The 20,821-nt window shown below is 40.0% G+C and overlaps 1 protein-coding gene across 8 annotated transcripts in view; it reads left to right on the top strand.

Annotated features, from left to right (window-relative positions):
- Nucleotides 1-281: 281 nt before the first annotated feature.
- The window catches only part of ep400 (E1A binding protein p400), a 37,623-nt gene continuing 17,083 nt past the window's right edge, over nucleotides 282-20,821 (top strand). For 4 of the 8 annotated variants that reach the window (XM_041786723.1, XM_041786721.1, XM_041786725.1 and 1 more), the window contains exons 1-28: nucleotides 282-447; nucleotides 2,898-4,255; nucleotides 4,357-4,464; nucleotides 4,597-4,681; nucleotides 6,741-7,132; nucleotides 7,238-7,537; nucleotides 8,842-9,027; nucleotides 9,145-9,285; nucleotides 9,379-9,457; nucleotides 9,604-9,641; nucleotides 9,730-9,787; nucleotides 9,904-9,993; nucleotides 10,293-10,406; nucleotides 10,516-10,706; nucleotides 10,790-10,967; nucleotides 11,054-11,190; nucleotides 11,277-11,446; nucleotides 11,904-12,078; nucleotides 12,188-12,324; nucleotides 12,761-12,947; nucleotides 13,545-13,714; nucleotides 13,831-14,018; nucleotides 15,290-15,589; nucleotides 17,035-17,208; nucleotides 18,964-19,116; nucleotides 19,342-19,412; nucleotides 19,516-19,805; nucleotides 20,478-20,680. In XM_041786723.1, the coding sequence (XP_041642657.1) occupies nucleotides 2,933-4,255; nucleotides 4,357-4,464; nucleotides 4,597-4,681; nucleotides 6,741-7,132; nucleotides 7,238-7,537; nucleotides 8,842-9,027; nucleotides 9,145-9,285; nucleotides 9,379-9,457; nucleotides 9,604-9,641; nucleotides 9,730-9,787; nucleotides 9,904-9,993; nucleotides 10,293-10,406; nucleotides 10,516-10,706; nucleotides 10,790-10,967; nucleotides 11,054-11,190; nucleotides 11,277-11,446; nucleotides 11,904-12,078; nucleotides 12,188-12,324; nucleotides 12,761-12,947; nucleotides 13,545-13,714; nucleotides 13,831-14,018; nucleotides 15,290-15,589; nucleotides 17,035-17,208; nucleotides 18,964-19,116; nucleotides 19,342-19,412; nucleotides 19,516-19,805; nucleotides 20,478-20,680 (5,638 nt within the window). In that variant the 5' untranslated portion in view covers nucleotides 282-447; nucleotides 2,898-2,932. Of the gene's footprint in view, nucleotides 448-1,249; nucleotides 1,291-2,897; nucleotides 4,256-4,356; nucleotides 4,465-4,596; nucleotides 4,682-6,740; nucleotides 7,133-7,237; nucleotides 7,538-8,841; nucleotides 9,028-9,144; nucleotides 9,286-9,378; nucleotides 9,458-9,603; nucleotides 9,642-9,729; nucleotides 9,788-9,903; nucleotides 9,994-10,292; nucleotides 10,407-10,515; nucleotides 10,707-10,789; nucleotides 10,968-11,053; nucleotides 11,191-11,276; nucleotides 11,447-11,903; nucleotides 12,079-12,187; nucleotides 12,325-12,760; nucleotides 12,948-13,544; nucleotides 13,715-13,830; nucleotides 14,019-15,289; nucleotides 15,590-17,034; nucleotides 17,209-18,963; nucleotides 19,117-19,341; nucleotides 19,413-19,515; nucleotides 19,806-20,477; nucleotides 20,681-20,821 lie in introns of all 8 variants that reach the window. The other 4 variants (XM_041786727.1, XM_041786724.1, XM_041786720.1 and 1 more) reach the window with 3 other exon arrangements.

Here is a 20,821-nt window from a genome sequence, read left to right as displayed (position 1 = left end):
ATGAGTTATTGTTACATCTGCAAAAAAAAAAAAAAGAAAAAGAAAAAGATTAATCTGCCTGTTTGCTACTATTAGTGACTTTAATGCCAGTCAAGACAAATGAAGTCACTGCTGAGTTTTAACTTCTTCTAACTTTGTTTCAGTTTGGGGCAAAAAAATAAAATTAAGTAGCACTTTTCCTCTACACAAGCCTTGTTATATGCTAACTATTTAAAGTATTGAAATTATATCACGATATTGCAGCTTCCTGGAGACTGTACTACATCCGGGTCACACAAAAGGTTGCTGCGGTCGCCATGTTGCTGAATGAAATTAGCTTCAAAACATAGAATAGCCGTTAGCAATATCGATATTTTATTTTGTCGCGAAATAATATTTGTTACATAGTTTGACTCAATGTAAATATGACTTAGGATTTATGAGACTACTAAAGAAGCCCCATTCCCTGTAAGTAACCCTATTGAGGTGATAAAATGTATTTATTCATCGGCAGCTGGCCTGCTAGCTGTAGTATGCTAACATCATTAGCATTGGCTAGCACGCGTATAGTAGCGAGGGTTATTTTAATTAAAGTACCGACATATAATGCGCTAAATCAGCTACAAAAATGCGCTATATTTGTTTACATTGTCTTTTTTGCATACGCAGTCCCAATGTCGCTCTGTAGAAAGTGGTGTTTGTGAGCTAGCGTAAGCTGACGTTACGCCCGGCAGCGTAACGGAAAACAGAAAGCTAACGGCATAACAAACAATGAAAATGTCTATGAGCACCAAGAAAATACTGATTTGTAATGGTAATTTCACTTGCAAGGATAAATTTTACACTAGCGGACAAACGCAACACAGCAAAACTGGACTTAAAATCTTCTAAGTAACTGTAACCAATACGACATCGATAACCGTACAAACCATCAGTATCGATTACGTTAATTTACCTTTGTTTGAAATTCAGCTTGATATTGCTTTATTCAAAGCTAGTGAATTGGAATATTTGCCATAAATATCTTATTGCTGGATACATAATTTGTTTATTATAGATGTTCACAGGTGCAGACGTAAATTGAATTGCACGTTAAAGACGAGCCGGTAGAAATTGTAGGCAGGCAGGATACACAGTATAATCAGGGCTTGATGATAAAAGAGTTGCCTTATTTTCCATTGACATGCAGTCTTTGAGCCCAATAATCAATCTGTTGAATGATGTGCTGACTGACAGTTTTAAACTGCACTGTTTGTATTTGTTTTTATAGGAAAGAAACATCTTTTGACCAGTGAAATACAAGACCCAATAGTGAGAGAATTGCTTGGCAGTCATGTTTTTTCTATAGATATTCTATGATGACTTAGTTTTCTGCTCACCCCACTTTTTTAATAAACAAACAGGTATGCATGTCTGTTTCTGATTAACGATTAGAAGTTGAGATGAAATCCAGTGATGCATGATTTGGTAATAATGTGCGATTGCGACTGTACTGGACAATATTAAGATTACGTTATAATGCATAAATGGTATCATGAATCTATTTGCTTGGTTTTCAAGGTAAATGTTGGCAATAGTCATAGCTCTGACGTGTGTATGAACACAAGACACAGATTCTGAGTAGCATTAAAAAACAAGTTATTACAGTACTGCGTTCAAAATATTTAAATATTTTCCAAAATGTTTGTTCTTATTATTGTATACTTTCAAGTACTACTTAATACAAAATAATTGCTGCTTTTTTGTGCAATTATGTAATTGTATGGCCTGACATCAGAGTTGCAATTAGATTAATTATGCAGCACTGGAAAAACATTGATTTCTAAGTTACAATTGTCCTGGCCTTGACCTTATACTCACAGAAATATTAATGGTACATAATTAAATGGAAAGCTTTCTGGCAGCAGAAAAATTTAAATTGCATGTGAACTAATATTTTCAAGATTTTTAATGCTTTGATACTTTTCGATAAGGGTTTTGAAACATTACATTCTCCATTACCTTAATGATCAATAGGATCAAATTGTATTTAAGGTTTTTTTAAAAACTGCATCTGCTTCTTAAAATCAGTGCAATGAAAAGGAGTAAAACCATCAAACAAACAAATGCAATCTAGGCAGTGTGCAGGAGTTAACATGCAATTTTTTGGTAATGGAAATCAAAATACAGCCTGTTACTGAAATTACCTTTTTTTTTAATCATCGAGATTAGTATTCTCTATTCATGACAACCCTACTGTATATACTGTCTTTTTGAGAACCCTGGACATAACAACAATTCAAATAGATGTTTGAAATACAGAGCCTGGCACCATAAATTTTAATTTGTTATCATTTGTTAATGTATGGGATGCACAATATTGAAGATATTATTGGCGTGGTACCTGTATCAGCAGATATTATCTTTAAATGTTGAATATTGGTAACAGCAGATTTCAACATTTCTGCTAAAATTTTTCATCTGATATATATTGGACTTACATTTCAGCAGTATTTATCATATATTGGCTGTAACTTAAATAATGGCCTCAACTTAAATATTACAAGTGTACCATCGGGTATAGGTGGTTGCCGTGGGCACTTCACAATCGAGGGGGCCCACCTTGAGTCGTGAATGTTTTGAATGAAACCTTAAACGTTAAACAACTACCAGACTGTCTACTTCTCCTCTCATCCTCTCTTTGCACTGGAGACACTCGGTATTCTTTACAATATAATATGCTGTGTATGTATCGGTATCAGCTGAAATGGGTTTGAAATCTTGGCATAACAGACATCAGCAAAACCCTGATATTGTGCATCCCTAGTTTGTATGTATGCATTATTAAAGTTATAGACTAGACAAAACTCTTATTGTTCTGACCATGTTCGGTTACCACAAATCTCTTATTTTTGTGCTTTGCTTCAACCTTTCTACAGATTATTGTGTTTAGACATAGTAACAGTGTCACGCAATGCACCATGGAAGTGGATCACAGAATATGCAACGACAGCTCCAGAGATCGAAATCTGTCAGTGGGTCTGAAACAGAGGAGACGCAGCAGCCCACAATGGCAGTCACACAACAACAAGCTACAGTTAATCATCCTCAGTCTCCTGTGACCACATTCTCCTCTGCTGCCAGCCCTTCAGCCCCCCAGTCACCCAACTATCAGATAATCATGAGTCGTAGCCCGGTCACTGGACAGAACATGAACATCACGTTACAAAATGTAGGACAAATGGTGACTGGTAACCAGCAGATCACCCTTACCCCGCTCCCCATCCAGAACCCTGCCTCTCCTGGCTTTCAGCATACTACACCTCAGTGGAGGTTTGAGCATGCTCCATCCTCTTACATTCAGGTTACCTCACCTGTGCCCCAGCCAATGCAGCCCCAGAGTCCCACACAGCACAGCCCAGTACCTGTACCAGGTTTGACAAGGCCAGGAGCCCCTACAGCGACCCTGGGCGTATGTGGACAGAGTCCAACTCGATTTGTTGAAGCTGGTATGTTGGTGCGGCAAATCAATTTAGGGAGTCCCTCAGCAAGTGGCCACTTTGTTTACCAAGACGGGACAGGACTGGCACAGATTGCCCCAGCAACACCTGGCCAGGTACAGCTGGCTTCTCCAGGAGCACCAGGCTCTGTGAGGGAACGCAGGCTATCCCAGCCTCACTCACAGACCGGTGGCACCATTCACCACCTCGGACCTCAAAGTCCTGTGGCTAGCGGTACTGCTCTCCCAACTCTGAGCAGTCCTGGTCACATCACCACCTCCAACCTACCTCCACAGATCAGCAGTATCATTCAAGGACAACTGGCACGCCCCATGATATTTGAGAAGACGTCACAGGGTGTAGTTGCTGGAGTAGGAGCCACAGCAACAGCATCATTCAGTATACCCACTTCCATTCCGCCCTCTAGTCCATCCCTCACTAGTCCACCCCAAGGCATCCCTAACAATCCCCTCGGACCCACTGGCATAACTGTGGGCACTGTGAAGAAGCAAGCTCCCAAGAAGTTAGAAGAAATCGCTCCTTCTACTCCAGAGATTGCCCAGTTGAGGAAACAGTGCCTGGAGCACCACAACAAGAAGATGGAGAGTCTGAAGGAAGTGTTCAAAGAATACTTGATTGAGCTCTTCTTTCTGCAGCACCTCCAAGGGAACATGATGGACTACCTAGCTTTTAAGAAGAAGCCCTGTGTCCCCTTGTATACTTACCTGAGGCAGAATGACTTGGACCTTGAAGATGAAGAGGAAGAAGAAGAACAGTCAGAAGTCATTAATGATGAGGTATAACATCATGTGGCACTTGTTTTGGAATCAAAAGAAATTTTACAATTTAGAACTAAAAATTGTTTATAGCCCTTTATTGAATCTTTGTAATTTTTTAGGTAAAGGTTGTAACTGGAAAGGATGGCCAAGCAGTAACACCAGTTGCCATAGCAACACAGCTACCTGCCAATGTTTCTGCAGCTTTCTCTGTCCAGCAGCAGTTCCAGGTGATAGTCGTACACTGGTTTACAACCATTAGGACAATGAAATGACCTTAAATTTCTATCTGTTTCTAATTGTAGTAAAAATCCAATGTCAGGGAAATCCTTTATTCATTATATAAGATGTTGTTTTTGCAGGGACACCAAGGGGCTACTGCTGGCACCATCACGAACCCTGGAGACATGGATGCCTTTAAGAGGCAGCAGGCTATGGTGCAAGCAGGTAGGGCAAGGATAGTAGACTGCTGTCTCTGTTATGTTGCTTTGTTTCCTCCCCGTTTGCTTTGTTTTCTGTTGGTTTTTCTTTTTCCCTCTAATTGCTTCTGCTTTTAGATATTTGGCATCCTGTACTAGCGCTCTGTGTTGAAGTCTTTACCAGAGGAAGGAGAGGTGACCTGTAAGGTCTGCAGAAGGTCATTGCTCTGTGCCGAGTGCTTTTGTTTTGCGTTATGAGGGTATTGTGTGTTTTAAATCCCAGATCAGGCTAAGAGGCCCCGGATTGACGTTGGTCGCCACGGGCTGATTTTCCAACATCCTGGTGTAGCTCCTTTAGGATCACCTGGCGTTCCACTCCAGCAGCTTATGCCAACTGCGCAAGGTAGGAGTGCTACTACCAGGCTGCTCTTTGTTCTTTTCGATGCTGCTGGACGTATCCCCATCCTCAGACTAAGGAGATTTTAAAAAGTGAATCACAACTTCATCTTCTACAAACAAACTTCAAGCAGCATCAACAAACAGATCTTCATCCATCTGCTGGATGTCTCAGCAGTCCACAGGAAGTTCAGGCTTAGCTGTACCAGCAGCAGCTCTCTCTCTCTTTCTCTCTGTCAGGATAAATGGGGAAGAAGGCAATCAAGTCTGAAGAAGAGTAGCCACTCAATGGGAAGATGCCATGTCTTATGATTTCCCTTTTTTGTTTTAATCTTGTTCACCCACTCTTGTTCCATCTCTTCTTTTCTGAAGTTTGTTCCTGTTCATCATCTTTATTTGGAGCGACCTTGTCTGTCTGGATGGATTTTCATCTAATGTGGAAGTGGATCACAGAAAGTGGGACCCTGTGTGAAGAAATTCACTCCAATGGGTTTTTCCTTGTTTTCCCATTTTATGAATCCACGTGTCATTCTTCGTTTTGGTTTCTCATCGTCATTCCTTCTCAAGTCTTTCCCTTTCTTCGGTTTTCTGTCCTTGTATAATCAACAAGGATTCAACCTCATCAGTCTTAAATTCATACATTGCATCTTCAAGAGTGTCGTTTATTTATCTCATGGTCACATTCAGTTGATTTCTTTCCATGTTATGTCATGGCATTTTGTTCTGACTTGGCTTCTTTCCCTCAGTCTAAGTAGGAGGGGGATCATGTGGAGGAGTTGCGTTCACGGCACAGGTTTTTGCGATTGTGGTGGTGTGGGTGAGTCAGGGCCAGGTGTTGATGGCGTCTAGGAAAGATGGTGTGACGTGCAGGGAGGTAAGGCAGGTGCTGCTTTAGTGTGCACAGCTCTGCTCAGGCCTGCTGTCTGCAAGACCCCATGTGTGTCCTTTTGCTCACCTCTGTGCTTTGTCGCTATGTGAGGCATCCAGATGCCTCGGTTACCGCTAGAGTGACATCGCTTCATGCATGCCAAACATGGTGTTTATGTGAGTGTCCGCTCTGTATTTTTGTTTTCCCTTTATTCTCCCTGTCTCCTTGTTTTCCGCAGTTCTTTTATTTTCATTTTCCTTTGTAACATTTCTATATTCTTCTCTAAAAACCTCTTTTATTGCACGCATAATTTTTGATGTTTTTAACCACATTCTCTACATTCGAAATGCAATGTTTTGATTTTGCATTAATCAAAGTAGTATTTTATTTGAGAGACATGTAGATTTTCACATTGATTTCATTTCTTCTGTAACCATTTTGCTGTATGACTCATTAGTTTCCGCTCTGATCATCAGGTAGTAGTACACAACTGTCAATTCATACAGTACATCTTGTTCATTAAGGCAAAAGGACCCAAGGAACTCTTAATAGCTGAAGCTTAAACCATTATTTAAAGTTCAAGACTACTTTTCATTATCTACTTACAGGCGTTATAATTTAATGAAACTTTTCAAAGTCGTCTCTCAATTGTATTTTAAGAGAGCTCCCAAACATTTGAAATACCTTGCTGTTTTATCAAAGGCATAAAGGACATGAAAAAACATTGTACTTTAGATGAAAAGATTGATCTTAATGTCTTTCTCTGTGTTACTTTCTATACCATCCCTTTGTTTGTCCTATAATTTGGCCACTGTGTGTACAGGCGGGATGCCGCCTACTCCTCAAGCGGTCCAGATTGCAGGGCAGAAGCAGAACCAACAACAATATGACCCATCCAAAGGGCCTCCGGTGCAGAATGCAGCTAGTCTACACACACCTCCTCCCCAGCTGCCCAGCAGGTTGCCCCAAGGAGCCCCACCTATGGCAGGCCTCTCCATGGCACTCTCTCAGCAGGCTCAGTTAGTAGAGAACACAGCTCAGCCTGGTGGTCAGCTGGCACAGGTGAAGGTGCAGGCAGGTGGGCCTGTTCTGGCTGCAGTAAACCCTCACACACAGCTCCAGGCTCAACTACAACAGCAGATGCAGCCAGGTCTTCATCTCCAGCTGCAGCCCCAGCAGCAACAACCACAGGCCATTCTCCAGTCAGGACAGGCGGTCAGTCCACTTTGAATAACACAAATGCCTTTTTTTTTCTTTTTTTTGATTGGATTTTATGACTGCATGTAACCTTTTTGTAAATGATTTTCTCTCTCTGTATAGACTGTGGCACTTGCTCGCCCTGGTGCAGAGTCAAACCCCCCAGTTCAGAGGATAATGACCAACTCAATATCCATGACAACCATATCTTCTGCTCCACACTCTGCTCCCAATCCTGTCCCAGCCCAACACACTGCAAATCCAGTCCGATCTCATGTTGCTAACATCAACCCAAGCTCCCAATCCAAACTGACTGGCACTAATGGCATCTCCACAGTCAAAATGGGTGGCTTTGGTCAAAGTGCAACCATGCAGTCATCACAGGAGAGTTCTCAAGACAAGCAGGCTGAGCAGGCCAAACTGGTGAGTTCTATCAGCATATTTTGGCCCTGTTTGCACCTGGTATCATCAAAAATTGTGGGTGATTTGATCACAAGTGAACAGCCCAACACACAGATGTTAAAGCACTAAGATGCATACAGTACATATTGACAGTTTATTGCTCAGACCAAACTCAGTGTTGCATAAGAAGTGTGCATTTGAATCGGTATCATAACATACTTAAAGGGATACTTCAACATTTTGGCAAATTCGCCCATTGCCATAATTCGTATAGTCTTAATAATAAGTTTGTTTCCTTTAGTTGTCAGTGCAAGGTGGTTTTTGGTCTGGGGGGACCAATATACAACGCCATGGAAGCAGACAGTTATTTTTGCTTTCCCTCATCAAACTCATCATATACACAATCCAACAACTCCAAAACGCTCTCGTGGACAAGTTGTGACCTGCACATTCACCATGCTATGAAATAATAACGTATAATTATGTAACATTACGACACATGAAGCAAATACTCGGAACTGTTTCTTGAGTAAACCACTGGGCGGAGTGACACAGTGCAGCAGCCATATCTGGAGTGTAGTTCCGGCCTTGCATTTAGCTTTAAAACAGGTAAAAAACCGTCTCGTAATGTTCCATGATTATTTCATAGCGTGTTGAATGTACAAGTCACGACTTGTCCACGAGAGTATTTTGGAGTTGTTGGATTGTGTATTTGATAAGTTTGATGAGGGAAAGCAAAAAATACTGTCTGCTTCCATAGCGTTGGCTGTGCAGCTGGTATATCGGTCCCCCCAGATCTAAAAACAGCTTGCACCAACAACTAAAGAAAATTAACCTATTACTAAGACTATAGGAATTACGGCAATGGGCGAATTTGCCAAAATGTTGAAGTATCCCTTTAAGGACAACATACTTAAATGATATACTTTTTTCAAGTACATTTACCTACTTACTTGTGTGCCAGTGACAGCGTGAGACACAGGACACTGTTTGAAATCTACTTTGTGGAAATAAGAAAATTAGCAGGCCCCTCTCAAGATGCACATGGAAACACATTTAAATGCAGGGTGCAAAGTGAGGTAGCTGCCTCTCATCAGTTGAGTCAGTCAACCCTCAACCAGAAGGTCAGGCGTTTGATTCACAGCTCCTGCAATCACATGGTGTAGCCAACTTTTTAGATGAAAAATACATATCAGAAATGCGGGTTATGTACCAGGGTCTACAGAAACTCAGCTGGAATATGAATTCTTAATGTTTGCAGAGTCTCGGGCAGAATAAGATTTATTTCTGATCAATATCAAATGCTTTTTTTATCTGTTTTCAAGGACAATCAAGTGCATCAACGCATCTCTGAGCTTAGAAAAGAAGGCCAGTGGTCCGCCAGCAGACTCCCAAAACTTGTTGAAGCATCACGTCCAAAGTCTCACTGGGACTACCTCCTGGAGGAGATGCAGTGGATGGCAGCTGACTTTGCACAGGAGAGGAGGTGGAAAGAGGCTGCAGCCAAGAAGGTACAACAGAGATGCATTTATTCTCAGAGAGGAATGTAAAGTAGAAAGTATCACAACAGAAGGAGTTTTCTCTGTAGAAAGGAATGTTGTTTTATACCGTCTCCTGTACATCTTCAGCTTGTTCGCACATGTGCTCGATACCACCAAGAGCAGAAGAAAAGTGAAGAAAGGTCAAATAGGGAAAGGGAAATTCATCTTCGCCACATTGCCAGCACAATTGCCAGAGAGGTGGAATTTTTCTGGTCTAACATCCAACAGGTGTGTAAAATAATTTAATTGTTTTTCTGTCTTGTTTTACCTTGCTGGGATTTGTGAATACAATGTTTGCATCACTCTTTTTTTCTCTGTCAGGTTGTTGAAATCAAATTGCAGTTTGATATTTATGAGAAGAGGCTTAAAGCACTCAGCATACAAAAAGCCTCTGCCAAAGGTATGTCTCACAAAGTAGATATCAAAAAATAAACTTAATATATTTTCCTTATAATATAAGCTTCTGTTTCTCATCTAAACTCGGCTAACCTGACTCAGCCTTGGCTACGTTTTCATTAACCAGAGTTATGCTTTATTGTGTTACAGCACCTGGTCAGTCAGCAGTTGTGAAAACCGATAAAGAGGTAGGGGCTGCACTGACACTTAAAGAACCTACAGTTTAAATTGACCTTTTCATCCTATTTGTATATTTACATCAAATCTTTGTTTTAGGAGGTGGGGACTTCAGCTAAGAAAAGAAAAGCAAGCTCATCCTTAATCGAAGAGGATGGTACGTGTCAAACAATAAAAGTTCAGAGATGCAGATAAATAATAATGCAGACTGCACAGATTCTTTGGCACTGTGAAGTTTCTGTATCTTTTTAAAGTGTAACTCTGTTTATTTAGTCCCAGATGAAGAGAACACCATAGAGCAGCAGGAGGTCATGGAGGGGGAGACAGACCACAAAGCAGAGTTGGCAGACCTCGCCAAAGAAGGTACTTTTAAAAATTAATTTGTCTTTTTCTGTTTTAAGAGAGGAATGACTCAGGAGATGAACCTGCTTTAATTCTTTACCCCATTTTTATGACATTTTGAGTGTACAAGGCTGTAAACACTATTTTTCATAGCCTGACGTTTGCAATATGTCTTGACACAGCTTATTGCTAGTAGTGTTACACTAAAGGCACATTCCAAGTAAAAAACAATTATTCTAACATTTTATTATTCGCCATACTGGTATCAAAATATTTTTTTGTGTGTCTACATGGCTAACCTAAATGTTTCTGTATATCAGCTGAAATGCCCCTGGATGCTTTAATGAAGCAGTATGCTGGTGCTTACGCTGACGGCTTCGAGTGGCCTCAGCCGAGTCCTCTAAGTGAGGAGGAAGACATGGAGGAGACTGAAGGTGCCTTTTTAATTAAATTTTAACATTAAAATGTGAATATATATTCTCAATCCACCTAATGAATGCAAATAATATGGCTTTTAAGTGGTAAATATTTTGTATTCTCCAGAAGTAGAGTCTTCTGTCAGCAGCCCACCTGAGCCAGTGTTGATAGACTCTCTGCTCAGTGTGGATCAGTACCGAGGAGCTGACAAATCATCCTCCTCTGACTCCGATGGGAAGCATGCCAGAGACATAGCTGAAGTCGCTGCTACCACAGAGCTCATCCTGCCTAAGGGGAGCTTCAGGACAACTTCCTCAGTAAGGCTCACCTATTTACAAAAACACACAAAAGCAAGAAACCTTACTTTGAATGATTTTTTCACTTTTCTCTTGTTGAACAGACCCGAAGCCCAGCTCCTATTTTACTGCATGGGTCATTGCGAGAGTATCAGCAAATTGGTGTGGACTGGATGGTAAACCTGTACAAGAAACATCTCAATGGCATACTGGCAGATGAGACGGGCCTTGGCAAGACTGTGCAGACGGTTGCTTATATGGCCCACTTGGCAGGCCAGGAGGGTACGCCTTTATTTTAAAAAATGTGGTTTTAAAGTGGTTGTTCTTTGTATTTTTAATTGAACTTTAAGCTGTTTTCTTGTCAACAGGCATCTGGGGACCCCACCTCATTGTAGTAAGGACATGCAAGTTGCTAAATTGGGAAGTTGAGTTCAAGCGCTGGTGTCCTGGCTTGAAGATCCTCCTTTATCTCGGTAACAAAAAGGAGCGCAGAGCTAAGAGAAAGGTAGTTATTTCTTTAAAGAAGCTCTTTTTCTAAATATGCTTTCGGCTGTATTTATGTTTTAACATGCTGTCTGATTGCTGACACAGTGGTGGGGAGAAGCCAACAGCTTTCATGTCTGTGTAACATCCTACAAACTGCTGATGAAAGACCAGAGCCACTTTGTTAGGAGAAGGTGGAGACACCTGGTCCTGGATGAGGTGCAGCTCATCAAAAACATGACTGAGAAACACTGGGAAACAGTCTTTGCTCTCAAAAGGTAAGTGGGCATATTATAATAAGATGAACTTCTAAAAATAAGGAAGGATTTTTGCTCAGACTTTCTATTATTTTTCATCTGTTAGATGAAACACAGTTACCATTCACCCTATATTCTAATTACCAATCCATCTAAGAGATTTTTTTCTCTGCTTATACCAGAATAAATACCAGAATTTTGAGCTCTGATATGATACTATTAGAAAAAAACTGCTAAAATAAAGGATAAATAAATAAAAAAATAAAAATAAAACTGATATTGATGCCTGTCCTAATACCACAGCGACAAAAATAGAAGCCCTAGGCACCTATAATGGAAAAGTTCTTGTTTTCACTTACCAAAAACTGCAGGCAAACCCCTCCACATTGTCCATTGTTTCTACCATTATACATATTATAATGTTCTGCCTATAATAAAGCTCATTTGACTAAGTGATATGTTTTTGTACATCCTGCAGTGAGCAGAGGATTCTCCTCATCAACACTCCTTTACAGAATACTCTAAAGGAGTTGTGGACAATGATCCACTTCCTTTTACCAGGAATCACCAGACCCTTCTCTGACTTCCCTGTTAAAGCAGGAACAGACCAGAACCAGGACTACTGCCACAAACTGGTCATCCGCTTACACAGGGTGGGTACAGTGGCTGCAAATCCTTCCAACATTAAACTACCATGTTAAAATTATTTGGTATCCCGCAATCCTCAAATGCACATTACATATGAAATACTTGTATATGTAGATGATCCAGCCCTTTATCCTGAGACGTTCTAAAAGGGATGTGGAGAAACAGCTGCCCAAGAAGTACGAGCACATCCTGAAGTGTCGTCTCTCCAGCAGACAGAAGAGCCTCTATGAGGATATCCTTACTCGACCAGGGTGAGATATTTGCCCTATATTTCTGTATACAATTACAATGTAATATCAGAGTTTGTGGTTTACTGACAATGTTTGATGATCATAAATTAATCAGACTTAACAAGCGTTTCTAGGTTGAAGAAATGTTTGTGAAAGTCATACATAAAAATCAGGAAATTGTAAGCGCTATTAAAATATGTTTTAAGCTTAATGGTAGTTCTGGATCATTTATCCTTTTTCTTTCCTTTAAAATGTTGTCATTAATGCTACTTATACCCAAGAATGTTCTTACATGCACTTACAACCAGTTTATAAAGTCTTTTCAGTGTTTTATAAATAGATAAAAGATAAAGTATTTGGAAAATTGTGTCATGTTTGTAAAATCTTTGCTCCTTTTGTTAAATTTTTTTGACTGTCTTTGTGTAATCATGCCTTCTTTCATGGTTTGTTCCTATAGAGCTCAAGAGGCTCTGAAGACTGGTCATTTCGTCAGCGTGCTTCAGGTTTTGATGCAGTTACAGAGAGTGTGTAATCACCCTGAGCTGGTGGCACCAAGAGAAAACAACAGCTCTTTCTTTGGATCCTCTCTGCAATATAACGTCCCATCATTGGTGCTGGGAGCGCTTCAGAATCAATCAAGCCAGGTAAACTAAGTGTTTTGAGTCATGGACATGCAACAAGATGTTTGCTCACCCTGCTGAGCTGTTAACACTCAGAATGATGTGTTTATAACCTAATTCTGACACCCTGTTTATCATTGCAAAGAGGATTAATCAGTGATATGAGGAAGAGGATTAATCCATGATCATTCTTAAAGTGATTTATTTGGCAAAGTTTAAAGCGGAAGGATTATGGTGTGTCTGAAATATAAAGATTATCCTGCTGTTTTCTTTTTGATGTAACTGTGACATTACATTTCATGGTTTTGTCTTATTTTACGAGACAAAATAGCCCCAAGTGTTCTTCACTTTTGTTTTTGCTTTAAAAAAAAAAGGATTGTTTGCCATGTTCTAAAGACTTTATGAATAATTGACTTGAAAAAGTTGAAAATTATGAATAGCATTTGTAGGAATAGTTTATATACACATCTTATATTCTTTTGTCTAACATCGGTTTTGACTATTATTTCAAGTCTTTTTTATCATACTTTTTTAAAATAAAAAAATGTGATTATCGGCCAAGAACACATTCATAATCATTCTACCCCTACCCCCCTCTTCCTGTTGCCTTTTATCTTGTAGATCTCCAACATGTCCATATTTGATCTGATCAATAATGAGAACAGACTGACTCGGTATCAGACTGAAGAAGCCGTACCCAAACTGAAGATCACTCAGCAGCTTATAGAGGAGATCTACACTGGTCCAGATCCACCACCACGACCCAAATCATGCCCGATTAAACCCATGAGGTCAGCACAAAAAGTCTTCAAATAGCCAAGAAGCCCCACAGAATTGATCTTCAAATAAAAGATCTTATAACTGTAATATTGATATAGAATAACCTGATTGTACTTTTTATGATCAGATTGTTCCAGCCGGTGCAGTACGGGACAAAGCCAGAAGGTCGCCTCGCTACCATTACTGGTACAGCAGGCCAGCGTCCCCCATCAAGCTCTCCTGCTACAAGCACCTCCGCTTCAACCACCAACCAGACAGCTCAGAGCAGGGGCAAGTCCCCTGTTACCACCACAGCGACTACAGCTACTTCTAATGGTAAGACCCTTTCAGGGAGGACAGGAGATTTAATTTCACAGTGGCAAAAGAAATGTAAAAGGTATCATTATATAATTACTTAAAAAGACAACTGTAGCCCTCAGCAGCTGCTTTTTCATGCCTAATGTGCTCTTTCAAGTTTACACTGTTATTTAAAGTATTGCTTTAAATATTGCAAAGCAGGATTGGTGTCAAGCAGCCTGATAGCCTGTGTCTTGTCAAAAGAGTTAATTTACATTGTACCCATGCTGTAATTGTAACATCGACCGTGTGTACATAGCTACGTTTTATACATATTTAAACACAGGGCTGCAAGTTTTAAAGGTTGTGTCCTTCTACAACTTTATGGAAAGGTTTGGGAAACTTTCACAGACAGGTATTAGTGGTGACAGGGGTTACATGTGTTAACATCTATCCTTACTAAAGGTAGTGGTTTGCTTGCCAGTGTTTTTCCCTCTTAATGGTAACACATCCATTATGGTAATAGATTTGAGACAACTCCAGCCAATGGAAGATGAAATACTGCAGGAAATGCAAACTAGATGCTCCTCTGACATCATTTCACTGCTGTGGAATATACCAACAGAAAGAACATATTTTTCAGAGAATAATTTTTACAACGAAATTTTCCATTGTTGGGTAAAACAGGTCTGCATATGTTTATATATATTTTAAGTTTTTATTGCCTTTCATAATAGGACTTTGCAGACGCAAACAAGTAAAAAGTTTACAAAAGAACAAGATAGAGAATACATAAGAAATTAACAGACATTGATTAAAAGTATGGCTAGATAGGTTACAAAACTGCAGTGAGAATTTTTAATACATGAAAACAACAAAAACATAGAGTATGTGCTGATCCAGTGGATCAAGTCAATGAGTTACTCAGGTTTATTCCTCTAGACAATGACATATCATTTTCCACTTAAGTCTTCAGAGCATCTCTTGCAACTATTTTTCTCAGCTATTGTTCTTTTCACATTAATGTGCATTTTAGGGTTATTTCCAAAGGCAATCTTTTGTTATTGCTCTGCATGAACATGAACTTATTTGTGGTAAAGCTATAAATAGATTGTTTCTATCCATAAGTCTTGTCATTGGCAATAATTGGTAATTTTATGTCTGTAATTTAATCTCTAATTCAGCCCTGGTAGTCCTCCCACCACTGCTTGTATATATGGTGGAAACTGTTTGATCAAACTGTTAATCTGACTAAATATTGGGTCACCGCTAACATGTAGTCCCGTACCTCGTTGCCTTGTACTTCACAGCGGTTGGAACAGCCTCTCAGAGAGCCCAGACTACCCCTCCTGTCAGCAGCAGCAGCAACACTGCCGCCTCCACTGTAGCCTCCTCTGGGAACGCTGGCATTGGGCAGCATGTGTTGGGGGCAGCGTCTGTGGCTTTGGGCCAGACCTTAACTGGCACTGTTATGGGATCATTAGCTCCCATTAGCCAGCCTGGATTAACGCAAGTCCCCAGGCCAGCTCTAGCCCCCAGCCATGCCATCCAGCCAAGCTTACTGTCCCAGAGGCTGGTACTTACATCACAGGCCCAGGCACGGTTGCCTAGTAAGTGGCCACCCTCCCCTCCCTCTCAGTATTACCCTCCAACCTCTGGCACAACAGTATGGGCTGCTCTACACTGAGGCCTTCATGCGGGGCACTGCTGATATGTGTTCACTCTATTCTCTCAGACATCTGGCTATGTGATTAGACTCAAATGTGCCATGTAAATGGCCCTGGTGGTGCAGCACTTATGCTTATGCTTAAGTTTTTGCAAAAGAACAACACAAAACAGAAAACAAACAACAATACAAGCCCTTCAATTAAGACCTCTTGCCATATCAGCAGCTTCTCCACAGCCTCAGGATTCTTCAGTTTCTTTCTTGAAACCTGCATGAACACTTTGAACGACCCACTTATGTTACAGCGCACAACATTACACTGTTGAACTTAATTATTATTTCATCCCCTTTCTTTTTAATCGTTTTGTCTCCCAGTTTACTAATATTCTTTTTTTTCTCTTGCATCAGCCCAGCTGCAGGAAGAAATCCCAAAGCTTTGGTTGTTTCATGTTTTTCTTTGCCAGTGTTATGATTTCACTTTGATGTTGTGCATCACTGCAAAGCATGTGGAAGTGGTCCCACAATTTACCCACCCTTTCCGCCTTCATATGTACAGAGAAGCCTTTGTAATAACAACAGACAGTATTAAGATGAATGAAAAGGAGAAAACATTTCCTCTATTCAGTCTGAAAATCTCCAATCCAATGTTTCTTAAACCTTTGTGACAAAATGCAAATATAAATGAACCACCAGAATTTTAAGTAAAAGTTAACTGTTCCTATTTTTCACTGCACACAGCATAGTGTTGCCATTTCTATAAGTTATTTGGTAAAATAGATTTTCAAAGGTTTTTTTTTCTTTCAGATCTGCTGTGCTGTTTACACCTCATAATCTATTAATGCATTTTGGTAGCTCTATTTATGTTTTCAACTTTTTTGGGCTTGAGAAATCTGGAGGACATTTATAATTTTCCATGACTCTTTTAAATCTGTTTAGTGCATTGTCCACTCTAAGCCAAATAAGATTGATTGACTGCCTTTTTTCAGTAAATCGGTATGAGAATTTTTTGATGACTAAAGAGGTTTTTCCAGACTTGAAATTTTCAGGACTTCAATGTTTGACATGGATTTCTGTAACCAGTGTATTGCAGGGAATGCTCTGCTTTATTTATGTTATGTTTTAGGCTCTCTGTCGTACCTGAGGACTACCTTCTAGCCATTTTCTTTTCCCCATCAGGATTTATACAAGTAGGAGCTGCTATGGTTCTGTTTTGGAGGGCGGCTGTGCTCGTTCTCTGGTTAATCCACCCTGGTTCTGCATGTTTTGTCTCTTTTCACCCTTTGACTAACTGACGCAGTTTACTGTTTTGTAACTGTGAAAATGTCTCACATTTCAGCCAACATTTTAACACTGTATTGATGAGGTTTCTGCTCTTTCTCTCCATTAAAGGTGGAGACGTGGTGAAGATTGCCCAGTTGGCCAACATGGCAGGCACACAGAATCGGATCTCGCAGCCAGAGACTCCTGTCACTCTGCAGTTTCAGGGAAACAAGTTCACTTTGTCTCCCAGCCAGCTCCGCCAACTCACCACCGGGCAGCCCTTGCAGCTCCAAGGTACACTCGGTAATGTACATCCCATTGTCACTCTCTCTAGCTCTCTTCATTCTTTCTTCTATCTTTCTGTCCTTCTTTGTTTTTCATGCATTTCTTTTGTTTTTTTAATTTTGATAATCATCACCTCCTATATGTGGTATATTACAGAAAACATATACAGTCATGGACAAAAGTATTGGCACCCCTGGAATTTTTCCAGAAAATACACCATTTCTCCCAGAAATTGTTGCAATTACAAATGTTTTTGGTATACATGCATTTATTGCCTTTATGTGCATTGGACCAACACAAAAAAATCTGAAGGAAAAAGACAAAATTGACATAATCTTACACAAAACAAAAAATGGGCTGGACAAAATTGTTGGCACCCTCAACTTAATATTTGGTTGTACACCCTTGGAAAAAATAACTGAAACCAATCACTTCCCATAACCATCAACAAGCTTCTTACACCTCTCAACTGGAATTTTGGACCACTCTTCTTTTGCAAACTGCTCCAGGGCTCTCAAATTTGGAGGGTGCTTCTTGCAACAGCAGTTTTGAGATCTCTTCATAGGTGTTCAATGGGATTTAGATTTTGCACCCTGAGTCTGCAGGACAGCCTGAATTTGTGTGGAAGTTGACTGAGGATGTTTATCCACCATTCCAACTATCCTGGGTTGCATTATTTTGTCAATTTTTCTCTTCCATCCACATCCAGGGAGATTAGCCAAAGTTCCATGGGTTATAAACTTCTTGATTATATTACGCACAGTGGACAAAGGACTTTCAAGATCTCTGGAGATGGTCTTGAAACCTTGAGATTGTTCATATTTTTCTACTATTTTGCTTCTTAAGTCCTCAGACAATTCTCGGCCCTTCTTTCTCTTCTCCATGCTTGGTGTGACATACACAGGCACACAACACAACGGTTGAGTCAACTTTTAGACATTCTAACTGGCTTCAGGTGTGATTTTAATATTGCCAGCTCCTGTTACTGCCACAGGTGAGTTTAAATGAGCTTCACATGCTTGAAATAAAATGATTTACCCACAGTTTTAAAAGGGTGCCAATAATTTTGTCTGGCCCATTTTTTGAGTTTTGTGTAAAATTATGTCAATTTTGTCTTTTTCCTTCAGATTTTTTGTGTTGTTCCAATGCACATAAAGGCAATAAACACATGTATACCGAAAGCATTTGTAATTGCAACAATTTCTGGGAGAAATGGTGTATTTTCTGGAAGAATTCCAGGGGTGCCAATACTTTCGTCCATGACTGTATGATTTTTAATGTGTTTCATACTCTCAAAGGAGCCAAGCTCTCCTTTTTGCTGCTGAATTTTTCATTCTCTTATCAGCTGCAAATAAAGGCTTAATGCATAACAGTTGTCCTTAGGCTTGTTGTCTTGAATGCAGCTAAAGTTAAACATTTGGGTTAAGTCCGACAAAAAAAAAAATCAATTTTTTGCATGTCTACAATTTTGCATAAAAATCCCCAGCAACAAGTTTACAAACTAATTGGGATAATTGCAATATTGATTTTAAAATGGATCAATTTCTGAGGACTTTAAAAAGTATATTTGATTACAAAAAGAAAAGAAAATGTGATGTTAGTTGCACTTCAAAGTGTAATGTTTTTTTGATATTTCTTAGTTTCATGTTTATTTACCTTATGTTTTTAACTTCCAACATTTAGTTTGATGGCAAAGTGGGCCTCAAATATTCAAGCTACACTTAGGTAATGAGATAGCATCTCGAATATCGTATACCTGTTACTTGTTTTAAGGTAACATCCTGCAGATAGTGTCGGCTCCTGGGCAGCAGATCATCAGGCCCCAGGGATCGATGGTGATGCAGGCAATGCCACAAGCTGTTCCTGCATCCAATGCCTCGACAACACCTGGCACACCTCACCCTGCCCTGTCAACAGCCCAACAAGGTGACCCTTTTATAGCAATGACATTTTTATCTCTGTCAGCAGCTGTAACTTTTTTTATTAACACTATTTGATAAATCATGTACAATTACAATAATAATGTTAATGATGCATCAGTACACATCTTTTTTTTACAAGCGTGTTTAAGGCTGGGATTAAGAGTCAGAATGCATCAGTGGTTTAACAATATATTTCTTTTGCTGACTGTGTTTATTTCTTTATGTCAAGCACTGGGAGCGACCACTAATGCCACTTCGGCCCCAACCAAGCTCACTACGGCAGCCAATGCTGGTTCTCAGGTAAGAACAATGCTGTTAGTCAGTTTTTACACTGAAGTTAATAACATTATGCTTACTGTTGTTAATTGTGATTGTGTGTCATATCTCTCACTGTAATATTCAGGAGTCTTCTGAAGAAAAGACACATCAGCTGAAGGTGCGTTTGGGTCGTCTGTTTGTGGCAAATGAGCAACGCTGCAGCCGCAGAGTGTTGTACGGGTCTGATCTGCTGCAAGCATGCACTCTGAGCTCAGAGCCAGGACACTCTGCTCTGACTGCAGGAGGGTGGAGGTGGGTAGGCAGAGAGAGCTGCCTCCGGGCGCAGAGAACCTGCGTGGCTACCACCTCTACACTGCAGTCCACTCTGCTCTCTGTGAAGGACCGCCTGGAGGCTGCCAGCAGCCTTTTCAAGAGGTACTTTAACTCTGGTTTGAAGCCTACAGTATTATGAATTACAATTAAAGTATATTGCCTAGTAAATTTACTGTACATACAGAAAGAAACTGTGTGGGTTTTAGTTCATAAACAAAGAACACAAAGGTGGGAAGCCACTGAATAGCAGAACTAGTGCTGTCGGGGTTCTTAATGACATTTAAAAAAAACAAAAAACAAGCTTGAACAAAATAATTTTTTGTATTTATTTTTTGTAATTTTTTGCAATACAAGTTATGCAGTTTTATAGAAAGATGCAGAACAATGCAGGATTTTGCATGTATGTCACGGTATAACAGGAATGAAAGCATGCGGTATTAACAGAAAATACGTAATTCCAGAGTAGGTTACATACTTTACCGCAGATGTTGTTTGACACAGTTGTAAAATATCTTCTATATCCAGTCATCCCCGTTACATTTTGTTAGCAAGCCGTATAGTTATAACTGAAGTTGTTTGGCTAAACACTTCAAGAAATATTAAAAAGAGGAAGAAAAGAATAAATCTGCACCACAAAAGCAGAAATTACACCTGTAGGTAGTTGTATCAAAATACAATTCTAGATTTTCATTTTTTCAAACTTAACAATTACTATGTGATGTTCATCCTGTATACTGTGTAAACTCGTCAGTGACCAACATTGTTTTTTTGCAGGTTGGTCTGTGTGGTGCCCCCAGCAGTAGCCCCACCTCCTCAGCTGTATGCAGCCAATCCCCCTGTTCCCTACAGTCTAGACCAGAAGACTTTTCAGCGTCGATTACAAGAGGCCTGTGCTCCCCTCAGTGCTGATATCCACCACTTTACATCCAGGAGTCTCCTCCACTTTCCTGACCTGCAGCTGATGCAGATGGACTCTGGTTAGTACAGTGACTCTTCATTGTTTCTTATAACAAACGAACTAAAAGTAACTAACTAATAACTGAAATCAGCTAGCATACACATGTGGAATGGTTCATTCTACATTTTGCTAAGTTTACGTTTCCTAAGAAAGGGAAATT

This window comes from Cheilinus undulatus, linkage group 5, assembly GCF_018320785.1.
Source record: "Cheilinus undulatus linkage group 5, ASM1832078v1, whole genome shotgun sequence".
Taxonomy (NCBI): Eukaryota; Metazoa; Chordata; class Actinopteri; order Labriformes; family Labridae; genus Cheilinus; species Cheilinus undulatus.
This window is presented reverse-complemented; position numbering and strand designations above follow the sequence as displayed.